The sequence below is a fragment of the Theropithecus gelada genome, chromosome 4 (genome assembly GCF_003255815.1).
Source record: "Theropithecus gelada isolate Dixy chromosome 4, Tgel_1.0, whole genome shotgun sequence".
In the NCBI taxonomy this organism is placed as follows: domain Eukaryota; kingdom Metazoa; phylum Chordata; class Mammalia; order Primates; family Cercopithecidae; genus Theropithecus; species Theropithecus gelada.
In genome coordinates this window covers 44,920,425-44,943,184 of record NC_037671.1, presented here as the reverse complement: position 1 = coordinate 44,943,184, position 22,760 = coordinate 44,920,425, and the positions used below count along the sequence as shown (strand labels likewise).

The 22,760-nt window shown below is 38.1% G+C and overlaps 1 protein-coding gene across 3 annotated transcripts in view; it reads right to left on the bottom strand.

The window, feature by feature from the left end:
- UBR2 (ubiquitin protein ligase E3 component n-recognin 2) overlaps window positions 1–22,760 on the bottom strand; it is a 132,248-nt gene that overhangs the window by 95,914 nt on the left and 13,574 nt on the right. For all 3 annotated transcript variants that reach the window (XM_025383367.1, XM_025383365.1, XM_025383366.1), the window contains exons 3-4: window positions 7,553–7,631; window positions 5,446–5,559 (exon numbers count right to left, since the gene is read on the bottom strand). In XM_025383367.1, the coding sequence (XP_025239152.1) occupies window positions 5,446–5,559; window positions 7,553–7,631 (193 nt within the window). The remainder of the gene's footprint in view (window positions 1–5,445; window positions 5,560–7,552; window positions 7,632–22,760) is intronic.

Here is a 22,760-nt window from a genome sequence, read left to right as displayed (position 1 = left end):
GAAACCCCGTCTCTACTAAGAAATACAAAAAATAGCCGGGCGAGGTGGCGGGCGCCTGTAGTCCCAGCTACTCGGGAGGCTGAGGCCGGAGAATGGCGTGAACCCGGGAGGCGGAGCTTGCAGTGAGCTGAGATCCGGCCACTGCACTCTAGCCTGGGCTACAGAGCGAGACTCCGTCTCAAAAAAAAAAAAAAAAAAGAATATCATTACTGGAGTCTATACTACATGGCTTTAAATCCCAGTCCCATGATTTGCTATGTGGGACACGTTGGTCAAGTTTTATCTTTCTAAACTCAAGTTTCTCTTTTTTTCTTTCTTTCTTTTTTTTTTTTTTTTTTTTTTTTAAGAGACAGGGTCTCTCTCATCCAGGCTTATATCTCATTGCAGCCTCAAACTCCTGGGCTCAAACTGACCCTCCACCTCAGCCTAAAAGTAATTATTTATAAAATATTGGTAACAGCATTATCTATCTTATGAGGCTGTTTTGGGAATTAAATGAGATAAACCAAGTAGTCACCATTAACATATAGTTATTAATTACTGATCTGAATTCAGATAGATGGAAGCAGCATTTGAGTGAAATTTCAGATTACAAAAATCTTCACTAAGGTTGTTGTTCAGTTAATATTTCTTATTTAACTAAATCTCATTCCAAATAGGATTTACAGCAATTTAAGAATACATCTACATCCCAGCTACTTAGGAGGCTGAGACAGGATGATTGCTTGAGTTCAGGAGTTGAAGACCAGCCTGGGCAACACAGTAATAAAAACCATGTCTCTAAAAATAAAATAATTTTTTTAAAGAACGCACCTAATAGAGTGGTATATAAAAAAAGATGTAAAAAGCAGATAAAGGAAAATAAAGATAGGAAAATAAACCGTAGTCAAGGTAACATCTATATATAAGTAGAGATCATATAAATTTCCACACAACTTCTACAGGCAGGCTGTTTCCAACCATTTGGCTCTTTTTCCAGAAGTCTCAACAAAAGGAAACACAATCAGTTATGAGATTCACACCAGGAGAAACATAACATTTCTTAATACAGAGACCTAAGAGAAATTCCTTATGGACTCCTATACAGACTAACAAAGGAGATACCACATATTATGTGTTGATTCTCAACTGGGAGAGGTACAACTCACCAACCTCCCCACTCACTCCCACACCCAAGGGGCCACTTGAAAACCTAGCTGGGCGTTTTTTGTTGTCACTGTAGTGGAACATGCTAGTGACATTTAGGGAGTGGGAACTGAGTAGGCGAAACACAATGCTTTCAATAGCCTACACCAGGGTCAACAAACTTTTTCTGTGAAGGAGATAGTATTTTCGTCTTAGCAGGCTATAGGGTCTCTGCTGCAACTACTCAATTTTGTTTGTAATGGGAAAACAGCTACAAATACTACATTAAAATTTAAGCATGACTGTGCTTCAATAACGTTTATTTATGGACACTTAAATTTGGATTTCATCTAATTTTCTCATGTCACAAAATACAATTCTGTTGATTTTCTTCAACTATTTAAAAACAGATACAAGAACAGGTTGCGGACAAGATTTGACCTGTAGGAGTCAGAGCTTGCTGAACCCTGTCCTATCCAATGAAGAAATATCTCACCCCCAAATGCAAAGAGATGAGAAGACCTGTAGAACTCTTACACAGTACTTGTATATCAGCAGGTTTCCCCCAGCTTTTTCTGAAGATGTAGGCTAAATATACGACAAAAAAATTTTGTTCAATAGTTACTGGCAACAGGTATGCTAAACACAATGCTATCTTAATATCTTATAGTCTTACCCTTGAAGACTTCATTTCTCTTTCTTTTTTTTGAGATGGAGTTTTGCTCTTGTTGTACAGGCTGGAGTGCAATGGCATAATCTTGGCTCACCACAACTTCCGCCTCTCAGGTTCAAGCGATTCTCTTGCCTCAGCCTCCCGAATAGCTGGGATTACAGGCATGCACCACCACGCCCAGCTAATTTTGTATTTTTAGTAAAGACGGGGTTTCTCCATGTTGGTCAGGCTGGTCTCGAACTCCTGACCTCAGGTGATCTGCCTGCCTCGCCCTCCCAAAGTGCTGGGATTACGGGTGTGAGCCACCACGCCCGGCTGACTTCATTTCTGTTAACCCTTTTTTTTTTTTTTTTGAGACAGAGTCTCACTCTGTCGCCCAGGCTGGAGTGCAGTGGTGTGATCATGGCTCACTGCATCCTCAACCTCCCCTGGCTCTGGTGATCCTCCCACCTCAGCCTCCTGAGTAGCTGGGATTACAGGCACACGCCACCATACTTGGCTAATTTTTGTAATTTTTGTATAGATGGGGATTTGCCATGTTGCCCAGGCTGGTCTTGAACTCCTGAGCTCAAGTGATCCCACCCACCTCAGCCTCTCATAGGGCTGGAATTACAGCATGAGCCACTGCACCTGGCCTTAAATAAACTCTTAAATATAAATTAAATGGTAGAGTTTGGAGGCTTTATTCTTTGTCTAGTTCCAGGAGTACACATTCTCCAGGCAGGATTGTATGACTTTTGGGTAGGCAGGGGAGCTTGTTGGCATCTTCTTAAAATTCAGGAAATTAACCGGAGCTTAGTCTGTTGGACAATGTATGAAGATAAAGCCAACAGAGCAAATGTAGGCAGATTCAAAACTTTTTCTTGGAAAATTATTTTAAGTCTACTCTAACACAAGGATAAAAAAGGTAACAGAAGTCCTATTTTTTCCAAATAAATAAATTTTTTCCAAATAAATGATATTTATAGAACATTAACCATTTTAAAGTGAACAACTCAGTAGTACTTGGTACACTTATTATAATGTGCAACTACTACAATCTAGTTCCAAAACATTTCCATCACTCCAAAGTGAAACCCCTTACCTACTAAGCCATTTCTCTCCATTTTCCTCTTCCCCAGCCCCTGGCAACTACCAATCTGTTTTTTCTCTCTACAGATTTATCTATTCTGAATATTTCATATAAAAGGAATCATACAATATGTGACCTTTTGAGTCTAGCGTCTTTCACTTAATATGTTTTAGAGGTTCATGCATGTTGTAGCATGTATCAGTACTTCATTCCTTTTCATGGACGAAAAATATTCCACTGTATGTATATTATCATAATTTGTTTATCCATTCATCTACTGATGGACATTTGGGCTGTTTCTACCTTCTGACCATTGTGAACAACACTGCTACAACATGTGTGTGCATATACTTGCTCAACTTCGGTTTTCAGTTCTTTTGGGTATATATCTAGGTGTGAAACTCAGAATCATATGGTAATGTTAAATATTTTGAGGAACAGCCAAACTGTTTTCCACAGCACTGAATCATTTTCTATTTCCACTAGCAATACACAAGGGTTCTAATTTCTCTATATCCTTGTCAACACTTGTTATTACGTTTAATAGTCATCCTACTGAGGGTGAAGCAGTATCGCACTGTGGTTTTGATTTTGCATTTCCCTAATGACTAATGATGTTTAGCATCTTTTCATGTGTTTGTTGATTATTCAAATATCTTCTCTGTAAAAATGTCTATTCAAGTCTTTTGCCCATTTTTAAATTGGGTTATCTTTTTACTGCTGAATTGTAAGATATAAACTCTGGATACTAGATCCTTATTGGATATATGGCTTGGATATACATATATACACTTTCTCCCACAGTCCTAAAGTTTTATACCAGTGGTTTTTAACCTTTTTCTAAAGCATAATTCTTTTTTTTCAAATATATCTTTATTTGTCCTGTATTTCTACATACAGAACTCCAATCAACTATATAAAAATGGAGCTTCTCCAATAGAAGTAGAAAAATCTGGAACCTTGACCACTTGGCATCTTACTATAGCAAATTACAGAACACTTTCACAAAGCAAATGAAACACAAACAAAACATGTTTTCCATAGCACTGAATCATTTTGTAAACATTTTGATTTGTACATCAAAAACTTTGGTCATTCTGATAAAATATATTTGACCTGTAGGGTATGGGTACCAGGAAAAACTTTTTTTTTTTTTTTTTAAAGACAGGGTCATGATCTTGGCTTACTGCAACCTCTGCCTCCCATGGCTCAAGCGGATCCCACTTCAGCACCCCCAACCCAAGTGGCCGGGACCACAGGCGTGTGCCACCACACCCAACTAATTTTTGTATTTTTTGTAGGGATGGGATTTTGCCATTTGCCCAGGCTGGTCTCAAACTCCTGGGTTAAAGTGATCCACCCGCTTTGGCTTCCCAAAGTGTTGGAATTATAGGTGTGAGCCACTCTGCCTGGCCGAGGAAGGACTATTAACGTCCACTTGCCCCAAATCTGTATCCGGCCTACTAACAAGGTAGAAGCACTTGGGTGTACCTATTCCCCTGCCATTTAGAAATAATAAAATCTGAAAGAAGGATCTCGAACTACACAACAAATTGTCATAAAATGTAGCAGAAGAGGGACTGCCACAGGTTGGTTAATGGATACAAGAACAAAGCTATACAGGAAGAATGAGTTCTAATGTTTTATAGCACTATAGCATGACTATAATTAACAATTTACTGTATATTTTCAAATAGCTAGAAGAGCGGATGGTGAAAGTTTCCAATACCACATAATGTTAAATGTTTGAGGTGATGGATATGCTAATTACCCTGATTTGATCATTACACATTGTATATATGTATCAAAATATCACACTGTGCCCCATAAATAACACACTGTATCCCATAAATATATACAATTATTGTCAATTAAAAATAATAAAACATAATCTATTGTAGCATACCATTGAAAGATTTTATCATTGTATAATTATAGTTAAGTGAGTTATTAGAAATATATGGAAAGGTGTTGAAGTTTAAAAAAAGCACAGGGATTTAAGCATTTATTTTGTGGGAGTCTACTATTCCATTAGAAATCCATTTAAGAAAAATAATGCAGGATCAACAATTTGAAAAACATAGTGAGCAGTGGGAATTATTTGTACTGAGCCATCACCACCACACATGGTCCCATCACATAACCAATGATAATGGAAACCAGGAGATGATGATTGGGATTGGCTGTCATGTACGGTAACAGAAAAGAAAGCTATCTGGCTCCAAAAGTCTTCGTAATAATAAAGATATACAAAACTCAACTTAGTTAACTGGTCTACACATATGGGAAAAACGATCCTCTCAATCATAAATTAGTACTCAAATAAACTTCAAGTATGCTTAAAACAAAACCCCAACCAAATAAAAAATCAGAATTAAACGAAATTTCCAGAATTTCAACTGTGTACTATTAGCAACCATAGAGCATCCACAAAATGCAAAGAACTTTCAAAGTAAACTAGTCACTGTCAATAGTGGAAGTACTATTTGCTTATCCATTTCTCACATCATCTAATGACTATTTCTAAAAATATTTCAAACTAGGGTTAAAAACAACTTTGTGAAAATGCTTTTACCTCTTCTTCCTCAATTTCAGAGGTGTTAAGTTCATGTTTTTGACAGTAAGGACCCTCTTTCCAAGCTTCAGTATCACCACAGTCACAGAAACCTCCACCTCCTGATGTTGTCATCTTGGAAAAAAATTGTAAAGTATCTTGTCAATAAATATTTACTGAGGGCTATCAGATAATAAATAAGAATATCAAGTGCTAAGGAAATACCATTGCTTAAGTGTTTAATTTCTTTGGAGGCATAAAATTAGATAAAATGCCAAACCTCTCAATGTTTTAAAGTTTATTTTAAATAAGCTTATAAACTAATCGAAGTGATTTCAAAATAAAATAAGCTACTTTGTAATGTTAGCTACAGATATTTAAAAGAGGATATGTTTGCCTATATGACTTCCTTAATTAGGAAAATCATGAGGATCACAAGGGTTTTCCTGCTGGGTTTTGGTTAAATTGGTATAATGCTGGTATCTATGCTACAGGTTGTGATGCTATAAACACAATAGACTCGGGGGTTATACAGATTCCTATAGCTGTTGTCTCCTAGAGTCTAAGAGTGCTGCATTTGCTTTGGAGAAATTAACCAACAAAGACTATAGAAATAGTTAATTTTTCTTCTCTAATACTCCCTAAATAGCCACTCTTTGAAAGGACAGGTAATAGGGGCTCAGGAAATACAAAAGTAGACTGCCTAATAATAAAAACTCTTTATCACCTGCAAGGTTCAGGAATTATTCACACTTCCTTAAGACAGGGCAATGATTTGAGAAATCTGGCATCACAGAACCAGAATTAATAATTGGTGGACTAGAAATTCTGCTTTTCTTAAGATAGTATGAGGAAGAGCTTACTAACAGGTATTAGATACAGCAAATTTTAGAATAAGCCCTCTTATATTCTGCCCAAAGTAAGTATTTGTGTTATACATCACAATATAATTAATGTAACCCCATAAATGACAACTATTCCCAGGGAATGCAAAGATACATGCCAAGAAACGTGGGTAGGAGTCATTTGGAAAATGACACGTGCTTGTTCCAGTTACCAAACATAGGCAGAACAGCTTAAAGGAAACTGGGCCTCTTTTACTGATTTATGAGACTGATGAACAGACAAGAATGTAAATAGCCCAATTTTGTAGCTGGTTATTTATTTATTTTTATTTTTTTGGATGGAGTCTCGCTCTGTTGCCTAGGCTGGAGTGCAGTGGCACGATCTCAGCTCACTGCAACCTGCGCCTCCCAGGTTTAAGTGATTCTCCTGCCTCAGCCTCCTGAGTAGCTGGGATTACAGGCATGCGCCACCATGCCTGGCTAATTTTTGTATTTTTTGTAGAGATGGGGTTTCACCATGTTGGCCAGGATGGTGTTGATCTCCTGACCTCATGATCCGTCTGCCTTGGCCTCCCAAAGTGCTGAGATTATAGGCATGAGCCACCGTGCCCGGCCCTGTAGCTGTTTTAGTTCATTATTATGAACTCTTGGGTAGAGTAAATAAAAACAAACAGAAGGAAAAGTTCTGACCCAGGACAGCTCCTGAATTAAGAATAATATTAAAATATTCCTTCTCTACCATTCTATTTTACGATTAGGGTGAAAAGTTCCATCTAACAGCAGTTCCCTACCCTTTGAATCTCCATGGTCTGTCTTCAATTTCCAATAGAGGAACCAGGACAGGATTTGGAATAATCTGTATTTATCTGTGTCCCTGACTTAAAAGCAAACAAACATACCTGATTTTTGAGAAGTACTGACAACATTACAGCAGTGAAAAAATAATAAACTGGTGGGTCTTATGTGCTGGAGTTGGGTCTTCTCCTACATTGTAATAGATACCTCTTTAATAAACATTAAAAAATAGCAAAAACAAACTAGTTGAAAACCAATGCAGAAGAGCTGATATCTCTATTATCTTTTTAAAATCATATGCTCCAAGAAGTGTGGATTCATAATTTGTTTCTACACTGCCACCCTATGTCCAGTGGTATTTAAATAAACACACTGTTTAAACCCCTCTCCCCCATTTTAGTGTTAAATCTTTGCATTTTGAAAAGAAAGAAAAGATATTTATTATAAAATACAATACTGGGCATGGTTATTATGTGGACATTACTAACCCTATATCGATGATCTCTGTGAATACTTCCCAAAAAGCACTCCATGCACAAAACACAAGTTGGATCAACTGCACAGTCTCTGTAAAGTTAAAGAAAAAAAAAAATCAGAGTGTCAGAAAATAACTATATATTTCACAACAGAATTATTTCAAATTGGAATCCATCCTAAAAGAATGAAAATAGTGAAGTTTTTTGGTGTTTTAAAAAAGGAAGTATCATTCCCAAAGATGTCAGATCTTTTGATCAATGAAAGCAGTTTAAGGAACTGCTTCTCCATAACGGATGTGTACATATTATTAGAACAGTAAATTTTAATGTAATGGTGTGTTTTCCCATAGATTTGTGGAAATCACATTACACATTAAAACACATAGATGTATATGGAATAGATTCAAAATATTTATGAATTCTTAAGATTCATATATTGGAATTTCAAATAACTTCTTCCAAACAGGTATTTGAGACCAACGGTCTTCAAAGTGATATGTATGCATTCCTAGAAAGGCAAAAATATCAACTGAAATGTAAGAAGACAATATTTGAACTTATATTTATACTTAAATTTTAACTAAAAAGGGAAATTAAACATTCTATGGGTTCACTGCACAGGATGATATAGGTCTCCTCACATGGCTCCTATTTCTGGTATTTGCACAACACATATGGCCCATGAGCTATCCTGACTGAAGAGTAAGGGTTTCAAAAGGTTGCTTGGGGTGCCCTGAGTTGTTTCATTTGCTTTCTTCATACTACCAGTTAGATACATTTATAGATCATATCTTAAGAGAATCTAGACAATTCCATGAAATGAAATGGGGATTGTAAAATAAGAAATTTATGTCAGTTCCTGCCCCTGGTTCCTGACACCAGGCTCCTAAAACTCTTGTAGATAAGGGTGTTAGCAGATGTGCTAAAATTTAGTCTTTAACCCTAGTTACAGACACAGAAATCCCCTGGGTGACACAAGAGTCTTTTGTTCTTTTTATTGAGCCAGGCTGGAGGGCAGTGGCACGCTCATGGCTCATTGCAGCTTCAACCTCTTGGGCTCAAGCAATCCTCCCACCTCAGCCTCCCTGGTAGCTGGGAGTACAAGTACATGCCACTATGCTGGGCTCATTTCTGTATCTTTTGTAGAGATGGGGTTTTACCATGTTCCCAGATTAGTCTCCAACTCCTGGGCTCAAGCAATCCTTCCTCAACCTCCCAAAGTGCTGAGATTACAAGTATTTGTAATCTCACTGTGCCTGGCCACATCTTTTGTTCTAAAAGGCTGGGAGCTTCAAGACAGCTTTACGATGGAAGCTGGTTGCCAAGGGAACCAAGCATATGATTAAAGGGTTGAAACTTTCAGCCCCACCCCCACTTTGGGGGACTGGTGAACTGATCGGCAGTGGCCGATGTAATCAATCACGGTTATGTAATGAAGTTTCCACAAAAATCCAAAAGGATTGGGTTGGAAGAGCTTCCAAATTTCTTTTTTGAGCGGAGTCTCACTGTCACCCAGGTTGGAGTGCAGTGATGTGATCTCAGCTCACTGCAGCCTCCACCTCCCCTGTTCAAGTAATTCTCCTGCTTCAGTCTCCCGAGTAGCTGGGACTACAGATGTGTGCCACCATGCCCAGCTAATTTTTGTTTTCAGTATAGATGAGGTTTTGCCATGTTGGCCAGGCTGGTCTCAAACTCCTGGCCTCAAGTGACCTGCCTGCCTCGGCCTCCCAAAGTGCTGGCATTACAGGTATGGGCCACCATGCCTGGCCTAATTCTCTTTTCTATTCCACTCATCTATGTCTATCCTTATGCCAGCACTATACAGATTAATTTGTAATTGTTCTGTCTGTACTTGAAAGAACACACATTCTCTTGGGGCAGAGTTCTCTAGATATTTGATAGGAAGTTTATTAATTTTATTGTTCAAATCTTAGATCACTCTGCTTTTTAATCTTCTTTATCACTTCCTGTGAGGAAGGTGTTAAAAGTCTTTAACTAGAATTGTTGATTTTTCCATTTCTCCCTGCAGTCCTACTAGTTATCACTTGATATATACCAAAGCTGTATACAGTCTACAGTTAGGTGCATAAACGTTCATTATGGATATTTTTTCTTTACCTACTGTTCTCTTTACCAGCATACAATGTCTATTTGTGTCTTTTATATGAAAACTGCTACTTTAATTTTCTTTTGTATCATATTACTTGCCTGGTATTTTTTTTCTTAACTGTTTCTCTTCCTACTTTCAATGACTTTCTATTTTAGTTTGCCTCTTATAGACAATATTTGCGGATGTTTAAATATCAATCTGAGAGTCATTGTCTTTTTGCTTTCATATAAAGAAAAGTAAAGCTAGAGCCTTGTCCTCATTTAGCCATCATTTAACAGAAAAGACAACTGTGTACAGTTACAGTATTGTTGACTACTGTATTAAAAGTATGTAGGGCCAAAGCCAGTGCATCTAGAGCACTCAAGGATCCCTGAGATCTTAGTGATTTGTCTAAAGTCATCCTCTCCAAGCTTTTACAATCATATACCCTTTTATTAAAATGTTTTGAGTATGCAGTATCTATCTCTATGTTAATATATTCATATTACACATATATTATTTTATATAACATTAATACATGTACTAATTACTCAATTATACTACTGTGTAACTGGAGTCTTAGGAATGGAACAAAGGCAGAAAAAATATTTGAAGAAATAATAACCTAAACTTACCAATTTGGTGGAAGACATCAGCTAAAAACAAACCTCAAGAGAATAAATACAAAAAAGATATTTAGGCCTATCATAGTCAAACTGCTAATATTAAAAAATAACAAGAAAATCTTCAAGGCAGCTAGAAAAAACCAACACATTTCACACAAGGTAACAAAGATATGCGAGTAACAGCTAACATCAACAAAACGGAGTTCAGAACACATTGGATCAAGATCTTTAAAATGTTGAAAAGGAAAAAAACCAGAAAACAGTCTATCCAGACTTAAATATTCAGGAAAAATATCCTTCAAAAATGAGTACAAACAATCTGTTTTGTTTTTTTTTTTTTTTTTTGAGACGGAGTCTCGCTCTGTCGCCCAGACTGGAGTGCAGTGGCCAGATCTCGGCTCACTGCAAGCTCCGCCTCCCGGGTTCACGCCATTCTCCTGCCTCAGCCTCCCGAGTAGCTGGGACTACAGGCGCCCGCCACCTCGCCCGGCTAGTTTTTTGTATTTTTTTTAGTAGAGACGGGGTTTCACCATGTTAGCCAGGATGGTCTCGATCTCCTGACCTCGTGATCCGCCCGTCTCGGCCTCCCAAAGTGCTGGGATTACAGGCTTGAGCCACCGCGCCCGGCCGAGTACAAACAATCTGAACAGGCCTATATCTAATAAAGAAATTGAGTCAATAACTAATAACCTTCACAACCAAAAGCACTAGGTTCGCATGGGTTCACTGGTGAATTCTATCAAATGGTTAAGGAAGAAATTACATTAATTCTATGCAATCTCTTCTAGAAGACAGAAGCAGAGGGAATACTTCCTAACACATTCTATTAGGCCAGTATCGCTCTAATGTCAAAATCAGACACAGACAATTCAAGAAAAATACAGACCAATCTGCTTCATGAAAATAACAAAGTATTAGCAAATTGAATCCAACAACGTATAAAAAGAATTCTACACTATGACCAAGTAGAATTTATCCCATGTATGCTAGACTGGCTCAACATCTGAAAATCATGTAAATCTATCACATTAACAGGCTAAAGAAGAAAAATTACACACAGAAAAGCATTTGATAGTCGGTACAGTGGCTCACACCTGTAATCCCAGCACTTTGGGAGGCTGAGGTGAGAGGATTGCTTGAAGCCAGGAGTTAGACCACTTGGGGCAACAAAGTAAGACTCCATCTCTGCAAAAATTTTTTATAAAAATTAGCTGGGTGTGGTGGTGCGCCTGTAGTCCCAGCTATGAGGCTGGAGGATCCCAAGTCCAGGCGTTTAAGGCTGCAGTGAGCTATGATCTCGCTACTGCACTCCAGCCTGGGCGACTCTAACTCTGTCTTTGGAACAAAAAAAAGGATTTGACAAAATGCAATGCCCATTCATAATAAAAACTCTCGGCAGAAGAGGAATATTGAGGGATATTTCTCAACTTGATAAGAAATATCTACAAAAAACCTACAGCTAACATCACTTAATGGCGAGAAATTTATGCTTGTTTATGCTTGTGAGGTGACTTGCGCAGGACCCCTAGACAGCCTCAGTATAGGGCCAGTTACCAGAAAGACCACGACCAAGAGGGCTGGAGCTTTCAGACTCACCCACCAAAATCTGGGAAGAGGGGAGGCGTGGGGCTGGAGATTAAGCTCTTTATTACAAAAACTCTTTTTTGTTGTTGTTGTTTTGTTTCTTGGGATAGAGTCTAGCTCTGTCATCCAGGCTGGAGTGCAGTGTGGCCTGATCACAGCTCACTGCAACCTTAAACTCCTGGGTTTGAGCAATCCTCCCACTTCAGCCTCCCGAGTAGCTGGAACTACAGGCTCAAGCCACTATACCTGGCTATTTTTCCTTTGTAGAGACAGCATCTTGGCATATTGCCCAGGCTAGTCTTAAACTTGTAGCTTCAAGTGATTCTCCTACCTCAGTTTTCCAAAGTGCTGGGATTAGAGGCATAAGCCACCATGCCTGGCCCCTATAAAAATTCAACAAGGTTTAATGAACTTCCAAGTTGCTGGAACTTCACCCTGGGACTGAGGTGCTAGGAGGGTGGTATGCCCAGAGAGGGCATGGAAGCTCCTCACCCTTTCTCCCACACCTTGCTCTATTAAGTCTCTTCCATCTGGCTGTTCTTCTGTATCCTTTATAATATCTGTAAGCTATCCTAGCAACTTAATCCAATCCAAGGAAGAGCTAATGGAGACCCCAATACATAGCCAGTCAATCAGCAGTATAGGTGACCACTAATTGCAACTGGTGTCGAAAGTAGGGGGCAGACTTGTGAGACTGAGCTCTTACCCTTTGGATTCTGACAACACCAGGTAGACAGAGTCAGAGTTGAACTGAATTAAATCGTAAGATATCCAGCCAGAATTCAGAGTTGGAGAAATCCTTAGAGTAAAAAACCTCAGATACCTGGTGTCAGAAGTGTTGCATGAGAATGTAGAGAAAGAGTATGTTTTTCCCAGAATAAAAAAAGGGAGAAAAAATAAGTGCAAAATAAAAACATTTTCAGATGAGATCGGGCACATTCAGGGTGGTATGGCCATAGACAACAAAAACATTTTCAGATAAACATAAACTGAGATAACTAATAATTAGTATCCACAGTAAAAGTCAACAACAATGGTCCACAGCCTCTGGTTCAACCTGCAACATAAGAATGATTTTTACATGTTTAAACAGCTATTTAAAAAAAGAAGGCAGCTGGGCTTGGTGGCTCATGCCTGTAATCCCAGAACTTTGAGAGGCTGAGGCGGGAGGATCGCTTGAGTCCAGGAGTTCGAGACCAGTCCTGGCAAAATGGTGAGACCCCATCTCTACAAAAAATTTAAAAAGTAGCCGGGCATGGCGGCATGCACCTGTAGTCTCAGCTACTTGGGAGGCTGAGGTGAGAGGATTGCTTGAACCTGGGAGGTCAAGGCTGTAGTAAGCTGTGGTTATGCCTCTGTATTCCAGCCTGGGAAATGGACAAAGCAAGACCCCATCTCAATAAAAGAAAGAAAAAAAAATTAAAAGAAGAAGAAAATGCAACAAAGACTGCAAATGTATTTTCTACTTGGATCTTTACAGAAAAAGCTTCCTAACCTCTAGTCCAGGAAAGAATGAAAATCTCTGGGAACAAGATATATATGGGTTAATATTAATGGTTATATGTATGTTTCCCTGTCTTTCCTTAATGTCTTTGAAAGACTAATGTGTCTTTTAAAAGACAGCAAAATTTGTAACATTGCATTGTAAAGTTTATAACATTTTGGCCATGCACAGTGACTCATGCCTGTAATCTCAGCACTTTGGGAGGCTGAGGCAGGTGGATTACCTGAGGTCAGGAGTTCAAGACCAGCCTGGCCAACATGGTGAAACCCTGTCTCTACTAAAATTACAAAAATTAGCCAGGTGTGGTGGTGGATGCCTGTAATCCCAGCTATTCAGGAGGCTGAGGCAGGAGAATTGCTTGAGTCTGGGAGGCGAGGTTGCAGTGAGCCGAGATTGTGCCATTGTACTCCTGCCTGGGTGGCAAAGTGAGACTCTGTCTCCAAAAAAAAAAAAAAGTTTATAGGTGCAATATACATGACAACAAGCACAAAGGATGAGAGGAATAAATGTAACTATAAATGCAAGGTTCATTTATTTTACACGAGGTTGTAAAAACAGACTTTGATAAGTTAAAGATGCATATTACAATCCCTAGAATTACCATTTTAAAACATGCGAGAGAACAGCTAAAAAGCCAAAAAAAGAATAAAAACGAAATGCTACAATTTTAATTAGCCCAAAAGGCAGCATACAATTAGGAACAGAGGAACAAAAAAAAGACAGAAAACAAATAGCAATGGTAGACCTAAATCAACAAATACATTAATAATTATAAGCATATCAATTACATCAAATAACTGCAAAATATACCTTCTTTTCAAATGCATATGGAATAAGACTGACCACGTTGCCAAACCATAAAACAAGTTTCAAGTTTTGTTTGTTGAGACAAGGTCTGACTGTGTTACCCAGGCTAGAGTACAATGAATGGTACAATCTCAGTTCACTGCGACCTCTGCCTCCTGGGCTCAACTCAACCTCCCACATAGCTGGGACTACAGGTGTGCTCCACCATGCCCAGCTAATTTCTGTATTTTTTTGGTAGAGATGGGGTTTCGACATGTTGTCCAGGCTGGTCTTGAACTCCTGGGCTCAAGCTACCCACACAATTTAGCCCTCTAAAGTGCCAGGAGTACAAGCGTGAGCCACCTTGCTGGGCCCATAAAACAAGTTTCAATTAAATTCAAAACTGAAACCTTATAGAATGTGTAATTTTGTTAGAAATAAGCTACAGTATGTTATCTAAGAAAGTCTCAAATACATGGAAGTTAAGCAATGCACTTCTAAATAACCCATGGTTCAAAAAATATAAGAATATAATCCATACTAAACAGAAGGAAGAATAATAAGAGTAGAAATAAAAAAAAATAGATAAAAGACAAAAATAACAAAGCTTAAAACTGATTGTTTGAAAATATTAATTAAATTGATTAAAAAGACAAAATACAAATCACTATTATCAGGAATGAAAGAGACATCATTATAGATACCACAGACATCAAAAGCAAAAGGAAATATGCAAAATTTTATGTCAATTTGACATTATATGAAATATAGTCCTTGAAAAATATATAGTACCAAACTGACAGAAGATGAAATAAAATTATTAAATGCCCTAATAAATATCAAATAAATTGAATTGTTACCAAATACTCCCTTGCAAAAAAACCCCTAGGCCTTGATGATTTATTTTACTGGTACATTCTATTAAACATTTAAGAAAGTCATACCAATTTTACATAAATACTTCCAGAAATAAGGAAGAAGAAATACATCCCAATTTGTTTTACAAGGCCAGTATAACCCTGACAACCAAGACCAGACAAACATATTACAAGAGAATGCCAGATTGGTATATTCTATAGAACACAGAGACAAAAATCCTTCACACAACATTAATGAGTTGAATCCAGCAATACACAAAAGTTATAACTGATGATAATAGAGCTGGATTCATCCAGTAATAAAAAAATGTGAAAAATCAAACAATGCAATCAACCAGACTAATGGAATAAAAAAGAAAAACTTAAAATCATCTCAATAGATGCAGTAAAGGTACCTGACAACATGCAATGGTCATTTATGATTTTTTTTTAAAAAAACCTAAGTAAACTAAGAATAGAAGGGAACTTCCTCAATGAGATAAAAGTTATATGAGAAAATTATACTTAACATCATACTTCATAGTGAAAGACTGAATTTCTCCCTAAGATTGGGAACAAGGAAAGAATATCCACTTTCACCAGAGCAATGAAGCACAAGAAAGAAAGGCAAAAAGATTAGAAAAGAAAAAGTAAAATGGTCTCCATTCATAGAAAACATATACAGAAAAATCCTAAGAAACGAAAAACAAAACAAAAACACCAGCACTAGTAAGTGAATTTAACAAGGTCACAGGGTAAAAGTTAGTATCAGAAACCAGCTGTATTTCTTTATAACGGCAGAAAATAAATGGACGCTAAAATTCAGGAAAAATATCATAAATTACTTAGGAATAAATATAACAAAAGGCATGTACAATTTCTATATACAAAGTATAAGACTTTGCTAAAAGGGATTAAAGAAGACCTTAATAAATGGAGAGAGATAAAATGTTTATGGATTTGGCAAACTCAGTATTGTTAAAACGCCAATTTACTCCAAACTAATCTATAGATTCAGTGCAATCCTAATCTTAATCTTGGCAGTCTTTCTTAAAAACAGAAAGTGACAAACCAATTTTAAAATTTATAAAATGTAAAGGACATGAAATAGACAAAATAAACTTTAAAGGAACAAAAATGGAAGACTTACACTAATCAGTTCAAGACTTATTACAAAGCTGCAATAATCAAAGTAATGTCTTTGACATTAGATATATCAATGGATGAATTAGATTACTGTTCAGAAATAGACCCACACTTTATGGTTAAGTGATTTTTTATAAGATATCAAAGCAATTCGATCAGGCGCAGGTGGCTCATGCCTGTAATCTCAGCGCTTTGGGAGGCCAAGGCGGGCAGATCACCTGAGGTCGGGAGTTCGAGAACAGCCTGACTAACCTGGAGAAACCCCGTCTCCACTAAAAATACAAAATTAGCCAGGCGTGGTGGCGCATGCCCATAATCCAGCTACTTGGGAGGCTGAGGCAGAAGAACTGCTTGAACCTGGGAGGCGGAGGTTGCGGTAAGCAGAGATAGCGCCACTGCACTCCAGCCTGGGCAACAAGAGCGAAACCCATATCAGAAAAAACAAAAACAAACAAACAAGCAAACAAAAAGGCAATTCAATGGGGAGAGGAAGAAATGATGCTGGAACAACTAAATATCCATATGTAGAGAAATGAAACTTAACCTCTATCTACCTCAAGCCATATAAAAAATTGACTTTGAGACAGATCATAGGCCCAGACAAAGTCTAAAATCACAAAGTTTACATGAAAAAATTAGAGCGAGGCCGGGCACGGTAGCTCATGCCTGCAAATCCCAGCACTTTGGGAGGCGAAGGTGGGCAGATCATTTGAGGTCAGGAGTTCAAGACCAGCCTGACCAACATGGTGAAAACCTGTCTCTACTAAAAACACAAAAAAATTAGCTGGGCGTGGTGGCACGTGCCTGTAGTCCCAGCAACTCAGGAGGCTGAGGCAGGAGAATGGCTTGAACCTGGTAGGTGGAGGTTGCAATGAGCCGAGATTGTGCCACTGTACTCCAGCCTAGGTGATAGAGCAAGACTCGCCTCAGGGAAAAAAAAAAAAGGCACTGTGGCTCACGCCTATAATCCCAGCACTTTGGAAGGCTTAGGCGGGTGGATCACCTGAGGTTAGGAATTCGAGACCAGCCTGACCAACATGGGGAAACCCCACCTCTGCGAAAAATAGGAAATTAGCTAAGGCTTGGTGGCACATGCCTGTAATCCCAGCTACTTGGGAGGCTGAGGGAGGAGAATCGCTTGAACCTGGGAGGCAGAGGTTGGAGTGAGCCGAGATTGAACCATTGCACTCCAGCCTGAGCAACAGGAGCAAAACTCTGTCTTAAAAAAAAAAAAAAAAAAAAAAAAATCACGGAGACTATTTTTGCCATTTGAGAGAAGGCAGAGATTTATTGGACACAGGAACAATAATCATGGAAAATAAAGTGGTAAACTCAACATCAAAATTAAAAACTTCTGTCATCAAAAGCCACCATATAGACAAGTCACAGACTAGGAGAAAATAGTCACAAAATGAGTCTGACGAAGGACTTGTATTCAGAATACATAAAGAACTCCAAAAGTGAATAAAGATAATGAAAAGATGAACAACCCAAAAATGGACAAAAGACCTTAACAATAACTTCACAAGAGAAGCTGGATGAATGGGCAATAAGCACATGGAAAATTGTCCTTAAGGAAAATTCGGGTATCATTATAGATACCCAAAGAGCACTGAACTTTTTTTGTAATTTTAAAAAGAAAAAAAGAACTATAATGAGATATCATTAAATAGAATGGCAAATTAAACAGTCTATGTAGTATATGCTGGCAGATAATTAGAATAGTACGATGCTTTAAACTTAAATTTAAATGAGGTTATTATTTTAAGGACTTTGTATGTTTTCTGTAAGGAATAATACAATAATTGCAATTAAGAAATACTTCATACTGTATTAAACACATTCTTCCTGTTTTGTTAAAAAAAAAAAAAGTCTGACAACATCACCTATCGGTAAGGATATGAAACAACAGGAACTTTCGTACATTACTAGAGGAGAAGATAAAATCATTTTGGAAAAAAGGTTTAGCAGTTTTTACTAAGTTCAACATATACCTGCCCTTTTACCCAGAAATTCCACTCTTAGGAATTTATCCAAGAAAAATTAAAACATATGTCCATAAAAACACTTGAATAAAAATAGTAATATCCTGAAGCCAATGTATTAAGAGTATTCACTGCATTATTACAGTCTAGAAGGCCTATCTTATGGTGTCTTAATATAAATAACATTTTTTACATTTCTAAAATGTATCATTAAAAGTTGCAGATTTTTAACAGTGCAAGATTTATGTTATTTGGTATATAAAACACATTAAAATGTGGTTAAGTACAGAATAACAATGCCTAATATTTTAATGTGTTGTATATTTAAAAAAGAGAAGGTCATAGAAGTTTTATTCATAATAGCCAAAACTTAGAAAAAACTTGAATGTTCATCAACAGAACAACAGATTGTGAGCAACTGTGGCACATTTATACAATGAAATACACTCAGCAATAAAATGGAACCAACTTCTAATAATCATTACATCATGGATAAATCTGACAGACATTATGCTAAGAAGTCAGGCACAAAAGGACTACAATTTCATTTTTATAAGATCTAGAACCAGGCTGGGCACAGTAGCTCATAGCTGTAATCACAACACTTTCGGAGGCTTAGGGGAGAGCCTCACTTGATCCCAGGAGTTCAAGATCAGCCTGGGTAGCAAAGTGAGACTTTGTCTCTACAAAAATTTAGCCAGGTTGCCCGGGCGCAATGGCTCATGCCTGTAATCTCAACACTTTGGGAGGCTGAGGTGGTCAGATCATTTGACGCCTGGAGTTTGAGACCAGGTTGGCCAACGTGGCAAAACCTAGTCTCTACTAAAAATACAAAAATTAGCTGGGCATGGTGGTGCATGCCTGTAATCCCAGCTACTCAGAAGGTTGAAGTGGGAGAATTGCTTGATCCAGGAGGCGGAGGTTGCAGTGAGCTGAGATCATGCCACTGCACTCCAGCCTGGGCGACAAAGCAAGACTCCGTCTCAAAAAAAAAAAAATTTGCCAGCACAGTGACAGACACATGTGATCCCAATTACTTGGGAGGCTGAGGCAGGAGGATAGTTGAATCTGGGAAGTTGAGGCTGCAGTGAGCCATGATTATGCCATTGCACTCCAGCCTGGGCAAGAGAGCAAAACCCTGTCCAAAAAAAAAAAAAATCTAGACCCACCCAAAGTAATCTAAGGTGAAAATATCAACATAGTGGTTACCTAGGGGGCTGGAGCCAATAACAGGGAAATTTCTAGTGAGACAGTAAAGTTCTCTATCTTGACAGTATATAAATTATATAAGGTTAACTGCTGTCAAAAATGTACAATTAAGGCCCGGTGCAGTGGCTCACGCCTGTAATCCCAGCACTTTGGGAGGCTGAGGCCGGCAGATCACGAGGTAAGGAGATCAAGACCATCCTGGTCAACATGGTGAAACTCTGTCTCTACTATAAATACAAAACAAATTAGCCGGGCGTGGTGGCATGCACCTGTAGTCCAAGCTACTCAGGAGGCTGAGGCAGGAGAATCGCTTGAACCCAGCAGGTGGAGGCAGCAGTGAGCCGAGATGGCGCCCCTGCACTCCAGCCTGGGCAACAGCATGAGACTCTGTCTCAAACAAAACAAAACAAAACAAAAAAAAGTACAATTAAGATTTGTCTTTCGACATATGTAAATTTTCCCTTAAGAAAAAACACTCAAAACTCACATAGGCACCAAGAGATAAAATTTTAGTAATATAAATTTGAGTTTCCTACCTGAATGGATTACCCCAAAGCCTTCATGGTTCTATTACTTCTTACCATCTAGGCAAAGGCAGCTAGCTATATGCCAAGCTGATGATATCCCCATGTACTTCTACATTTCATTCCGCACCAAACTGAATAATCACAAATCTCCCAAAATAAGAACATAAGGCTCATTTTAGACAACTACAGAAATCTAAATTATCTAGAATATATTTACTGCTCACCACCTGTCATTTTCCCAGGTCAGAGACAGCAGTGTAGACAAGGGAAATTCCATTATACTGAAGGCCCCATGATAACATGCAGAATTAAAATTCTACCTCTGGGTATTTACTGAAACATGTACAAAGAGATGTACACAAACATGTGCAGAGTATTCCTTGTAGCATTGTTTGCTACAGAAAAAAACACCTAGAAATCTCCATTTCTAATTTCACTATTAGGTCAATCAAATAAACTATGGCCTGTCCTAACTATGAAAACACAGCAGTTATAAAGAATGAGGTACACTTATATATATTGACATGAACAGATCTCCAAAACAAACTGTTAAGTGAAAAAATGTAAGCCACAATTATAATATACATAGTGTAATTTCATTCATATGCGTATAATAGACATAGTATAATTTCAGCATGTACCACACATGCTGGCCAGGTACAGTGGTTCACACCTATAATCCCAGCACTTTGGGAGGTCAAGGTGGGAGAATCCCTTGAGTCCAGGAGTTTGAGACCAGCCTGGGCAATATAGGGAAACTCTGTCTCTACAAAAATACAAAACTTAGCCAAGCATGGCGGCACATGTCTATAGTTCTAGCTACGTGGAAGGAACATTTGGGTCCAGGAGTTGGAGGCTGCAGTGAGTCACGATCACACCACTGTACTCCAGACTGGGCGACAGAGTGGAACTGTCTCAAAAAAAGAAATAACCAATGGTTTTAAAACTAACACAACACTGATTCCAATCTCTGGACTATTCACGTTATAAAGAAATAGCTTGATATAGTTTGGATATGTGTCCCCTCTAAATCTCATGTTGAATTGTAATCCCCAATGTTGGAGGTGGGGCCTGGTGGGGAGGTGACTGAATCATGGGAGGGATTTCTCATGAACAGTTTAGCACCGTCCTCTTGGTGCTGTTCTCCCAAGAGTGAGTTTTCGTGGGATCTGGTTGTTTAAAAGTGTGGCACCTCCTCCTCATCTCTTGTTCCTGCTCTCACCATGTGATGTGCCTGCTTCCCTTTCCCCTTCAGCCATGACTGTAAGCTTCCTGAGGTCCTCACCTGAAGCTGAGCAAATGTTTATGCCATGTTTGTACAGCTCTGCAGAACTGTGAGCCAATTAAACCTCTTTTCTTTATAAATTATCCAGCCTCAGGTATTTCTTTATAGCAATGCAAGAACAGTCTAACACTTAGTTTTAAAATAGAATCCTGCAAGAGATCAAGACTTCAAGTTTGTGTGTGTGTGTGTGTGGTTTTTTTTTTTTTTGAGATGGAGTTTTGCTCATTGCCCAGGCTGGAGTGCAATGGCACGATCTCGGCTCACTGCAACTTCCGCTTTCTGGGTTCAAGCAATTCCCCTGCCTCAGCCTCCTGAGTAGCTAGGATTATAGGCATGAGTTACCATGCCCAGCTAATTTTTGTATTTTTAGTACAGAAAAGACTTCCAAGTTTTCTAAAAAGCAAGAAACTGAAAGAACAACCCCTCTTCATGGAAATACGTAGGTCTTCCATACGAGAGCTTTATTATTTCCAGACAGAAAAGGAACTGGAACTATCTGCATCCCTCTGCTTGAGATATACTCATGGCTCAGTAATTTATACGAAGGACAGCATTCAATTAAAAGAACCTCACACATATCTATAGTTACCTATGTGCTTTCATACACATTACTTCATTTTATCCTAATGACTCAGGGAGGAAAAATAACCCTAAAGAATGTAAAAAAGTCACTGCTAAAGACACTTCTAATGCTCATCCACATCCCAGGTTCATCTATCCCTGTGACTTAGGAGAATTACACTTTCCCGACCTGTTCTGTAGCTGGACAGAGGCATTAGGACTAGTTTTGCCTAATGAGATTTGGGTAAGGTCATAATTTCTGAGACAAAGCATTTATTTGCTGAGCATGATCCGCCAGTTCTATTCTGCTCTTGCTGTGGTGAACCTTGAAAGCATTACACTAAGCTTGTGGAAACATAAGATGGTGTGAAAAAAACTACCTGGAGCAGAACCCTCTACTTATCACCCCACTCATCTGAATTGGTCACACAGTCTGAGTAATAAATATATCTTGGTACTTAAAGTCTTTGTGATTGTAGCGTTATCATTTTTAGCATAATCTCAAGTGTCATGACCAGCAGAATCAGAGCTAAAACATCCCAACAGAAAGAAATGATAAATGTTCAAGGTGATGGATATCCTAGTTACCTTGATTTGATCATTACACCTTATGTGCATGTATCAAAATATTACATATACCCCATAAATACATACAATTATTATATACCAATACAAAACAGCATTAAAGCAAAAAAATAAAAAAAGGCCTCAGCGAAATTATTTAATAGTTAATAAAGCATCATAAAATACTACCTAGAAACAAAAACACTCCTGATGGTAGCATAAGCCACCCCCACCCCCAATGCTGACTTCTGGTTATCTATAACATTCATGCAATACGTTTTTAAATGTTAAAAAAGAATGTTCTCAATTTAACTACACTAAAAAAAATAGGGGACAAAATCTCACTTCTCCGTATCTTAAAAGAAGTATTAAGCTAAAAACCTAACTCATGAAAGTATGATTTCATATTCTACTCATGTTTTATTTTTCTTAATGGTTATAAAAAATGTCAAAATATACAATTATAAAAATCAACACTAAGATTTTTGCCCACTAAG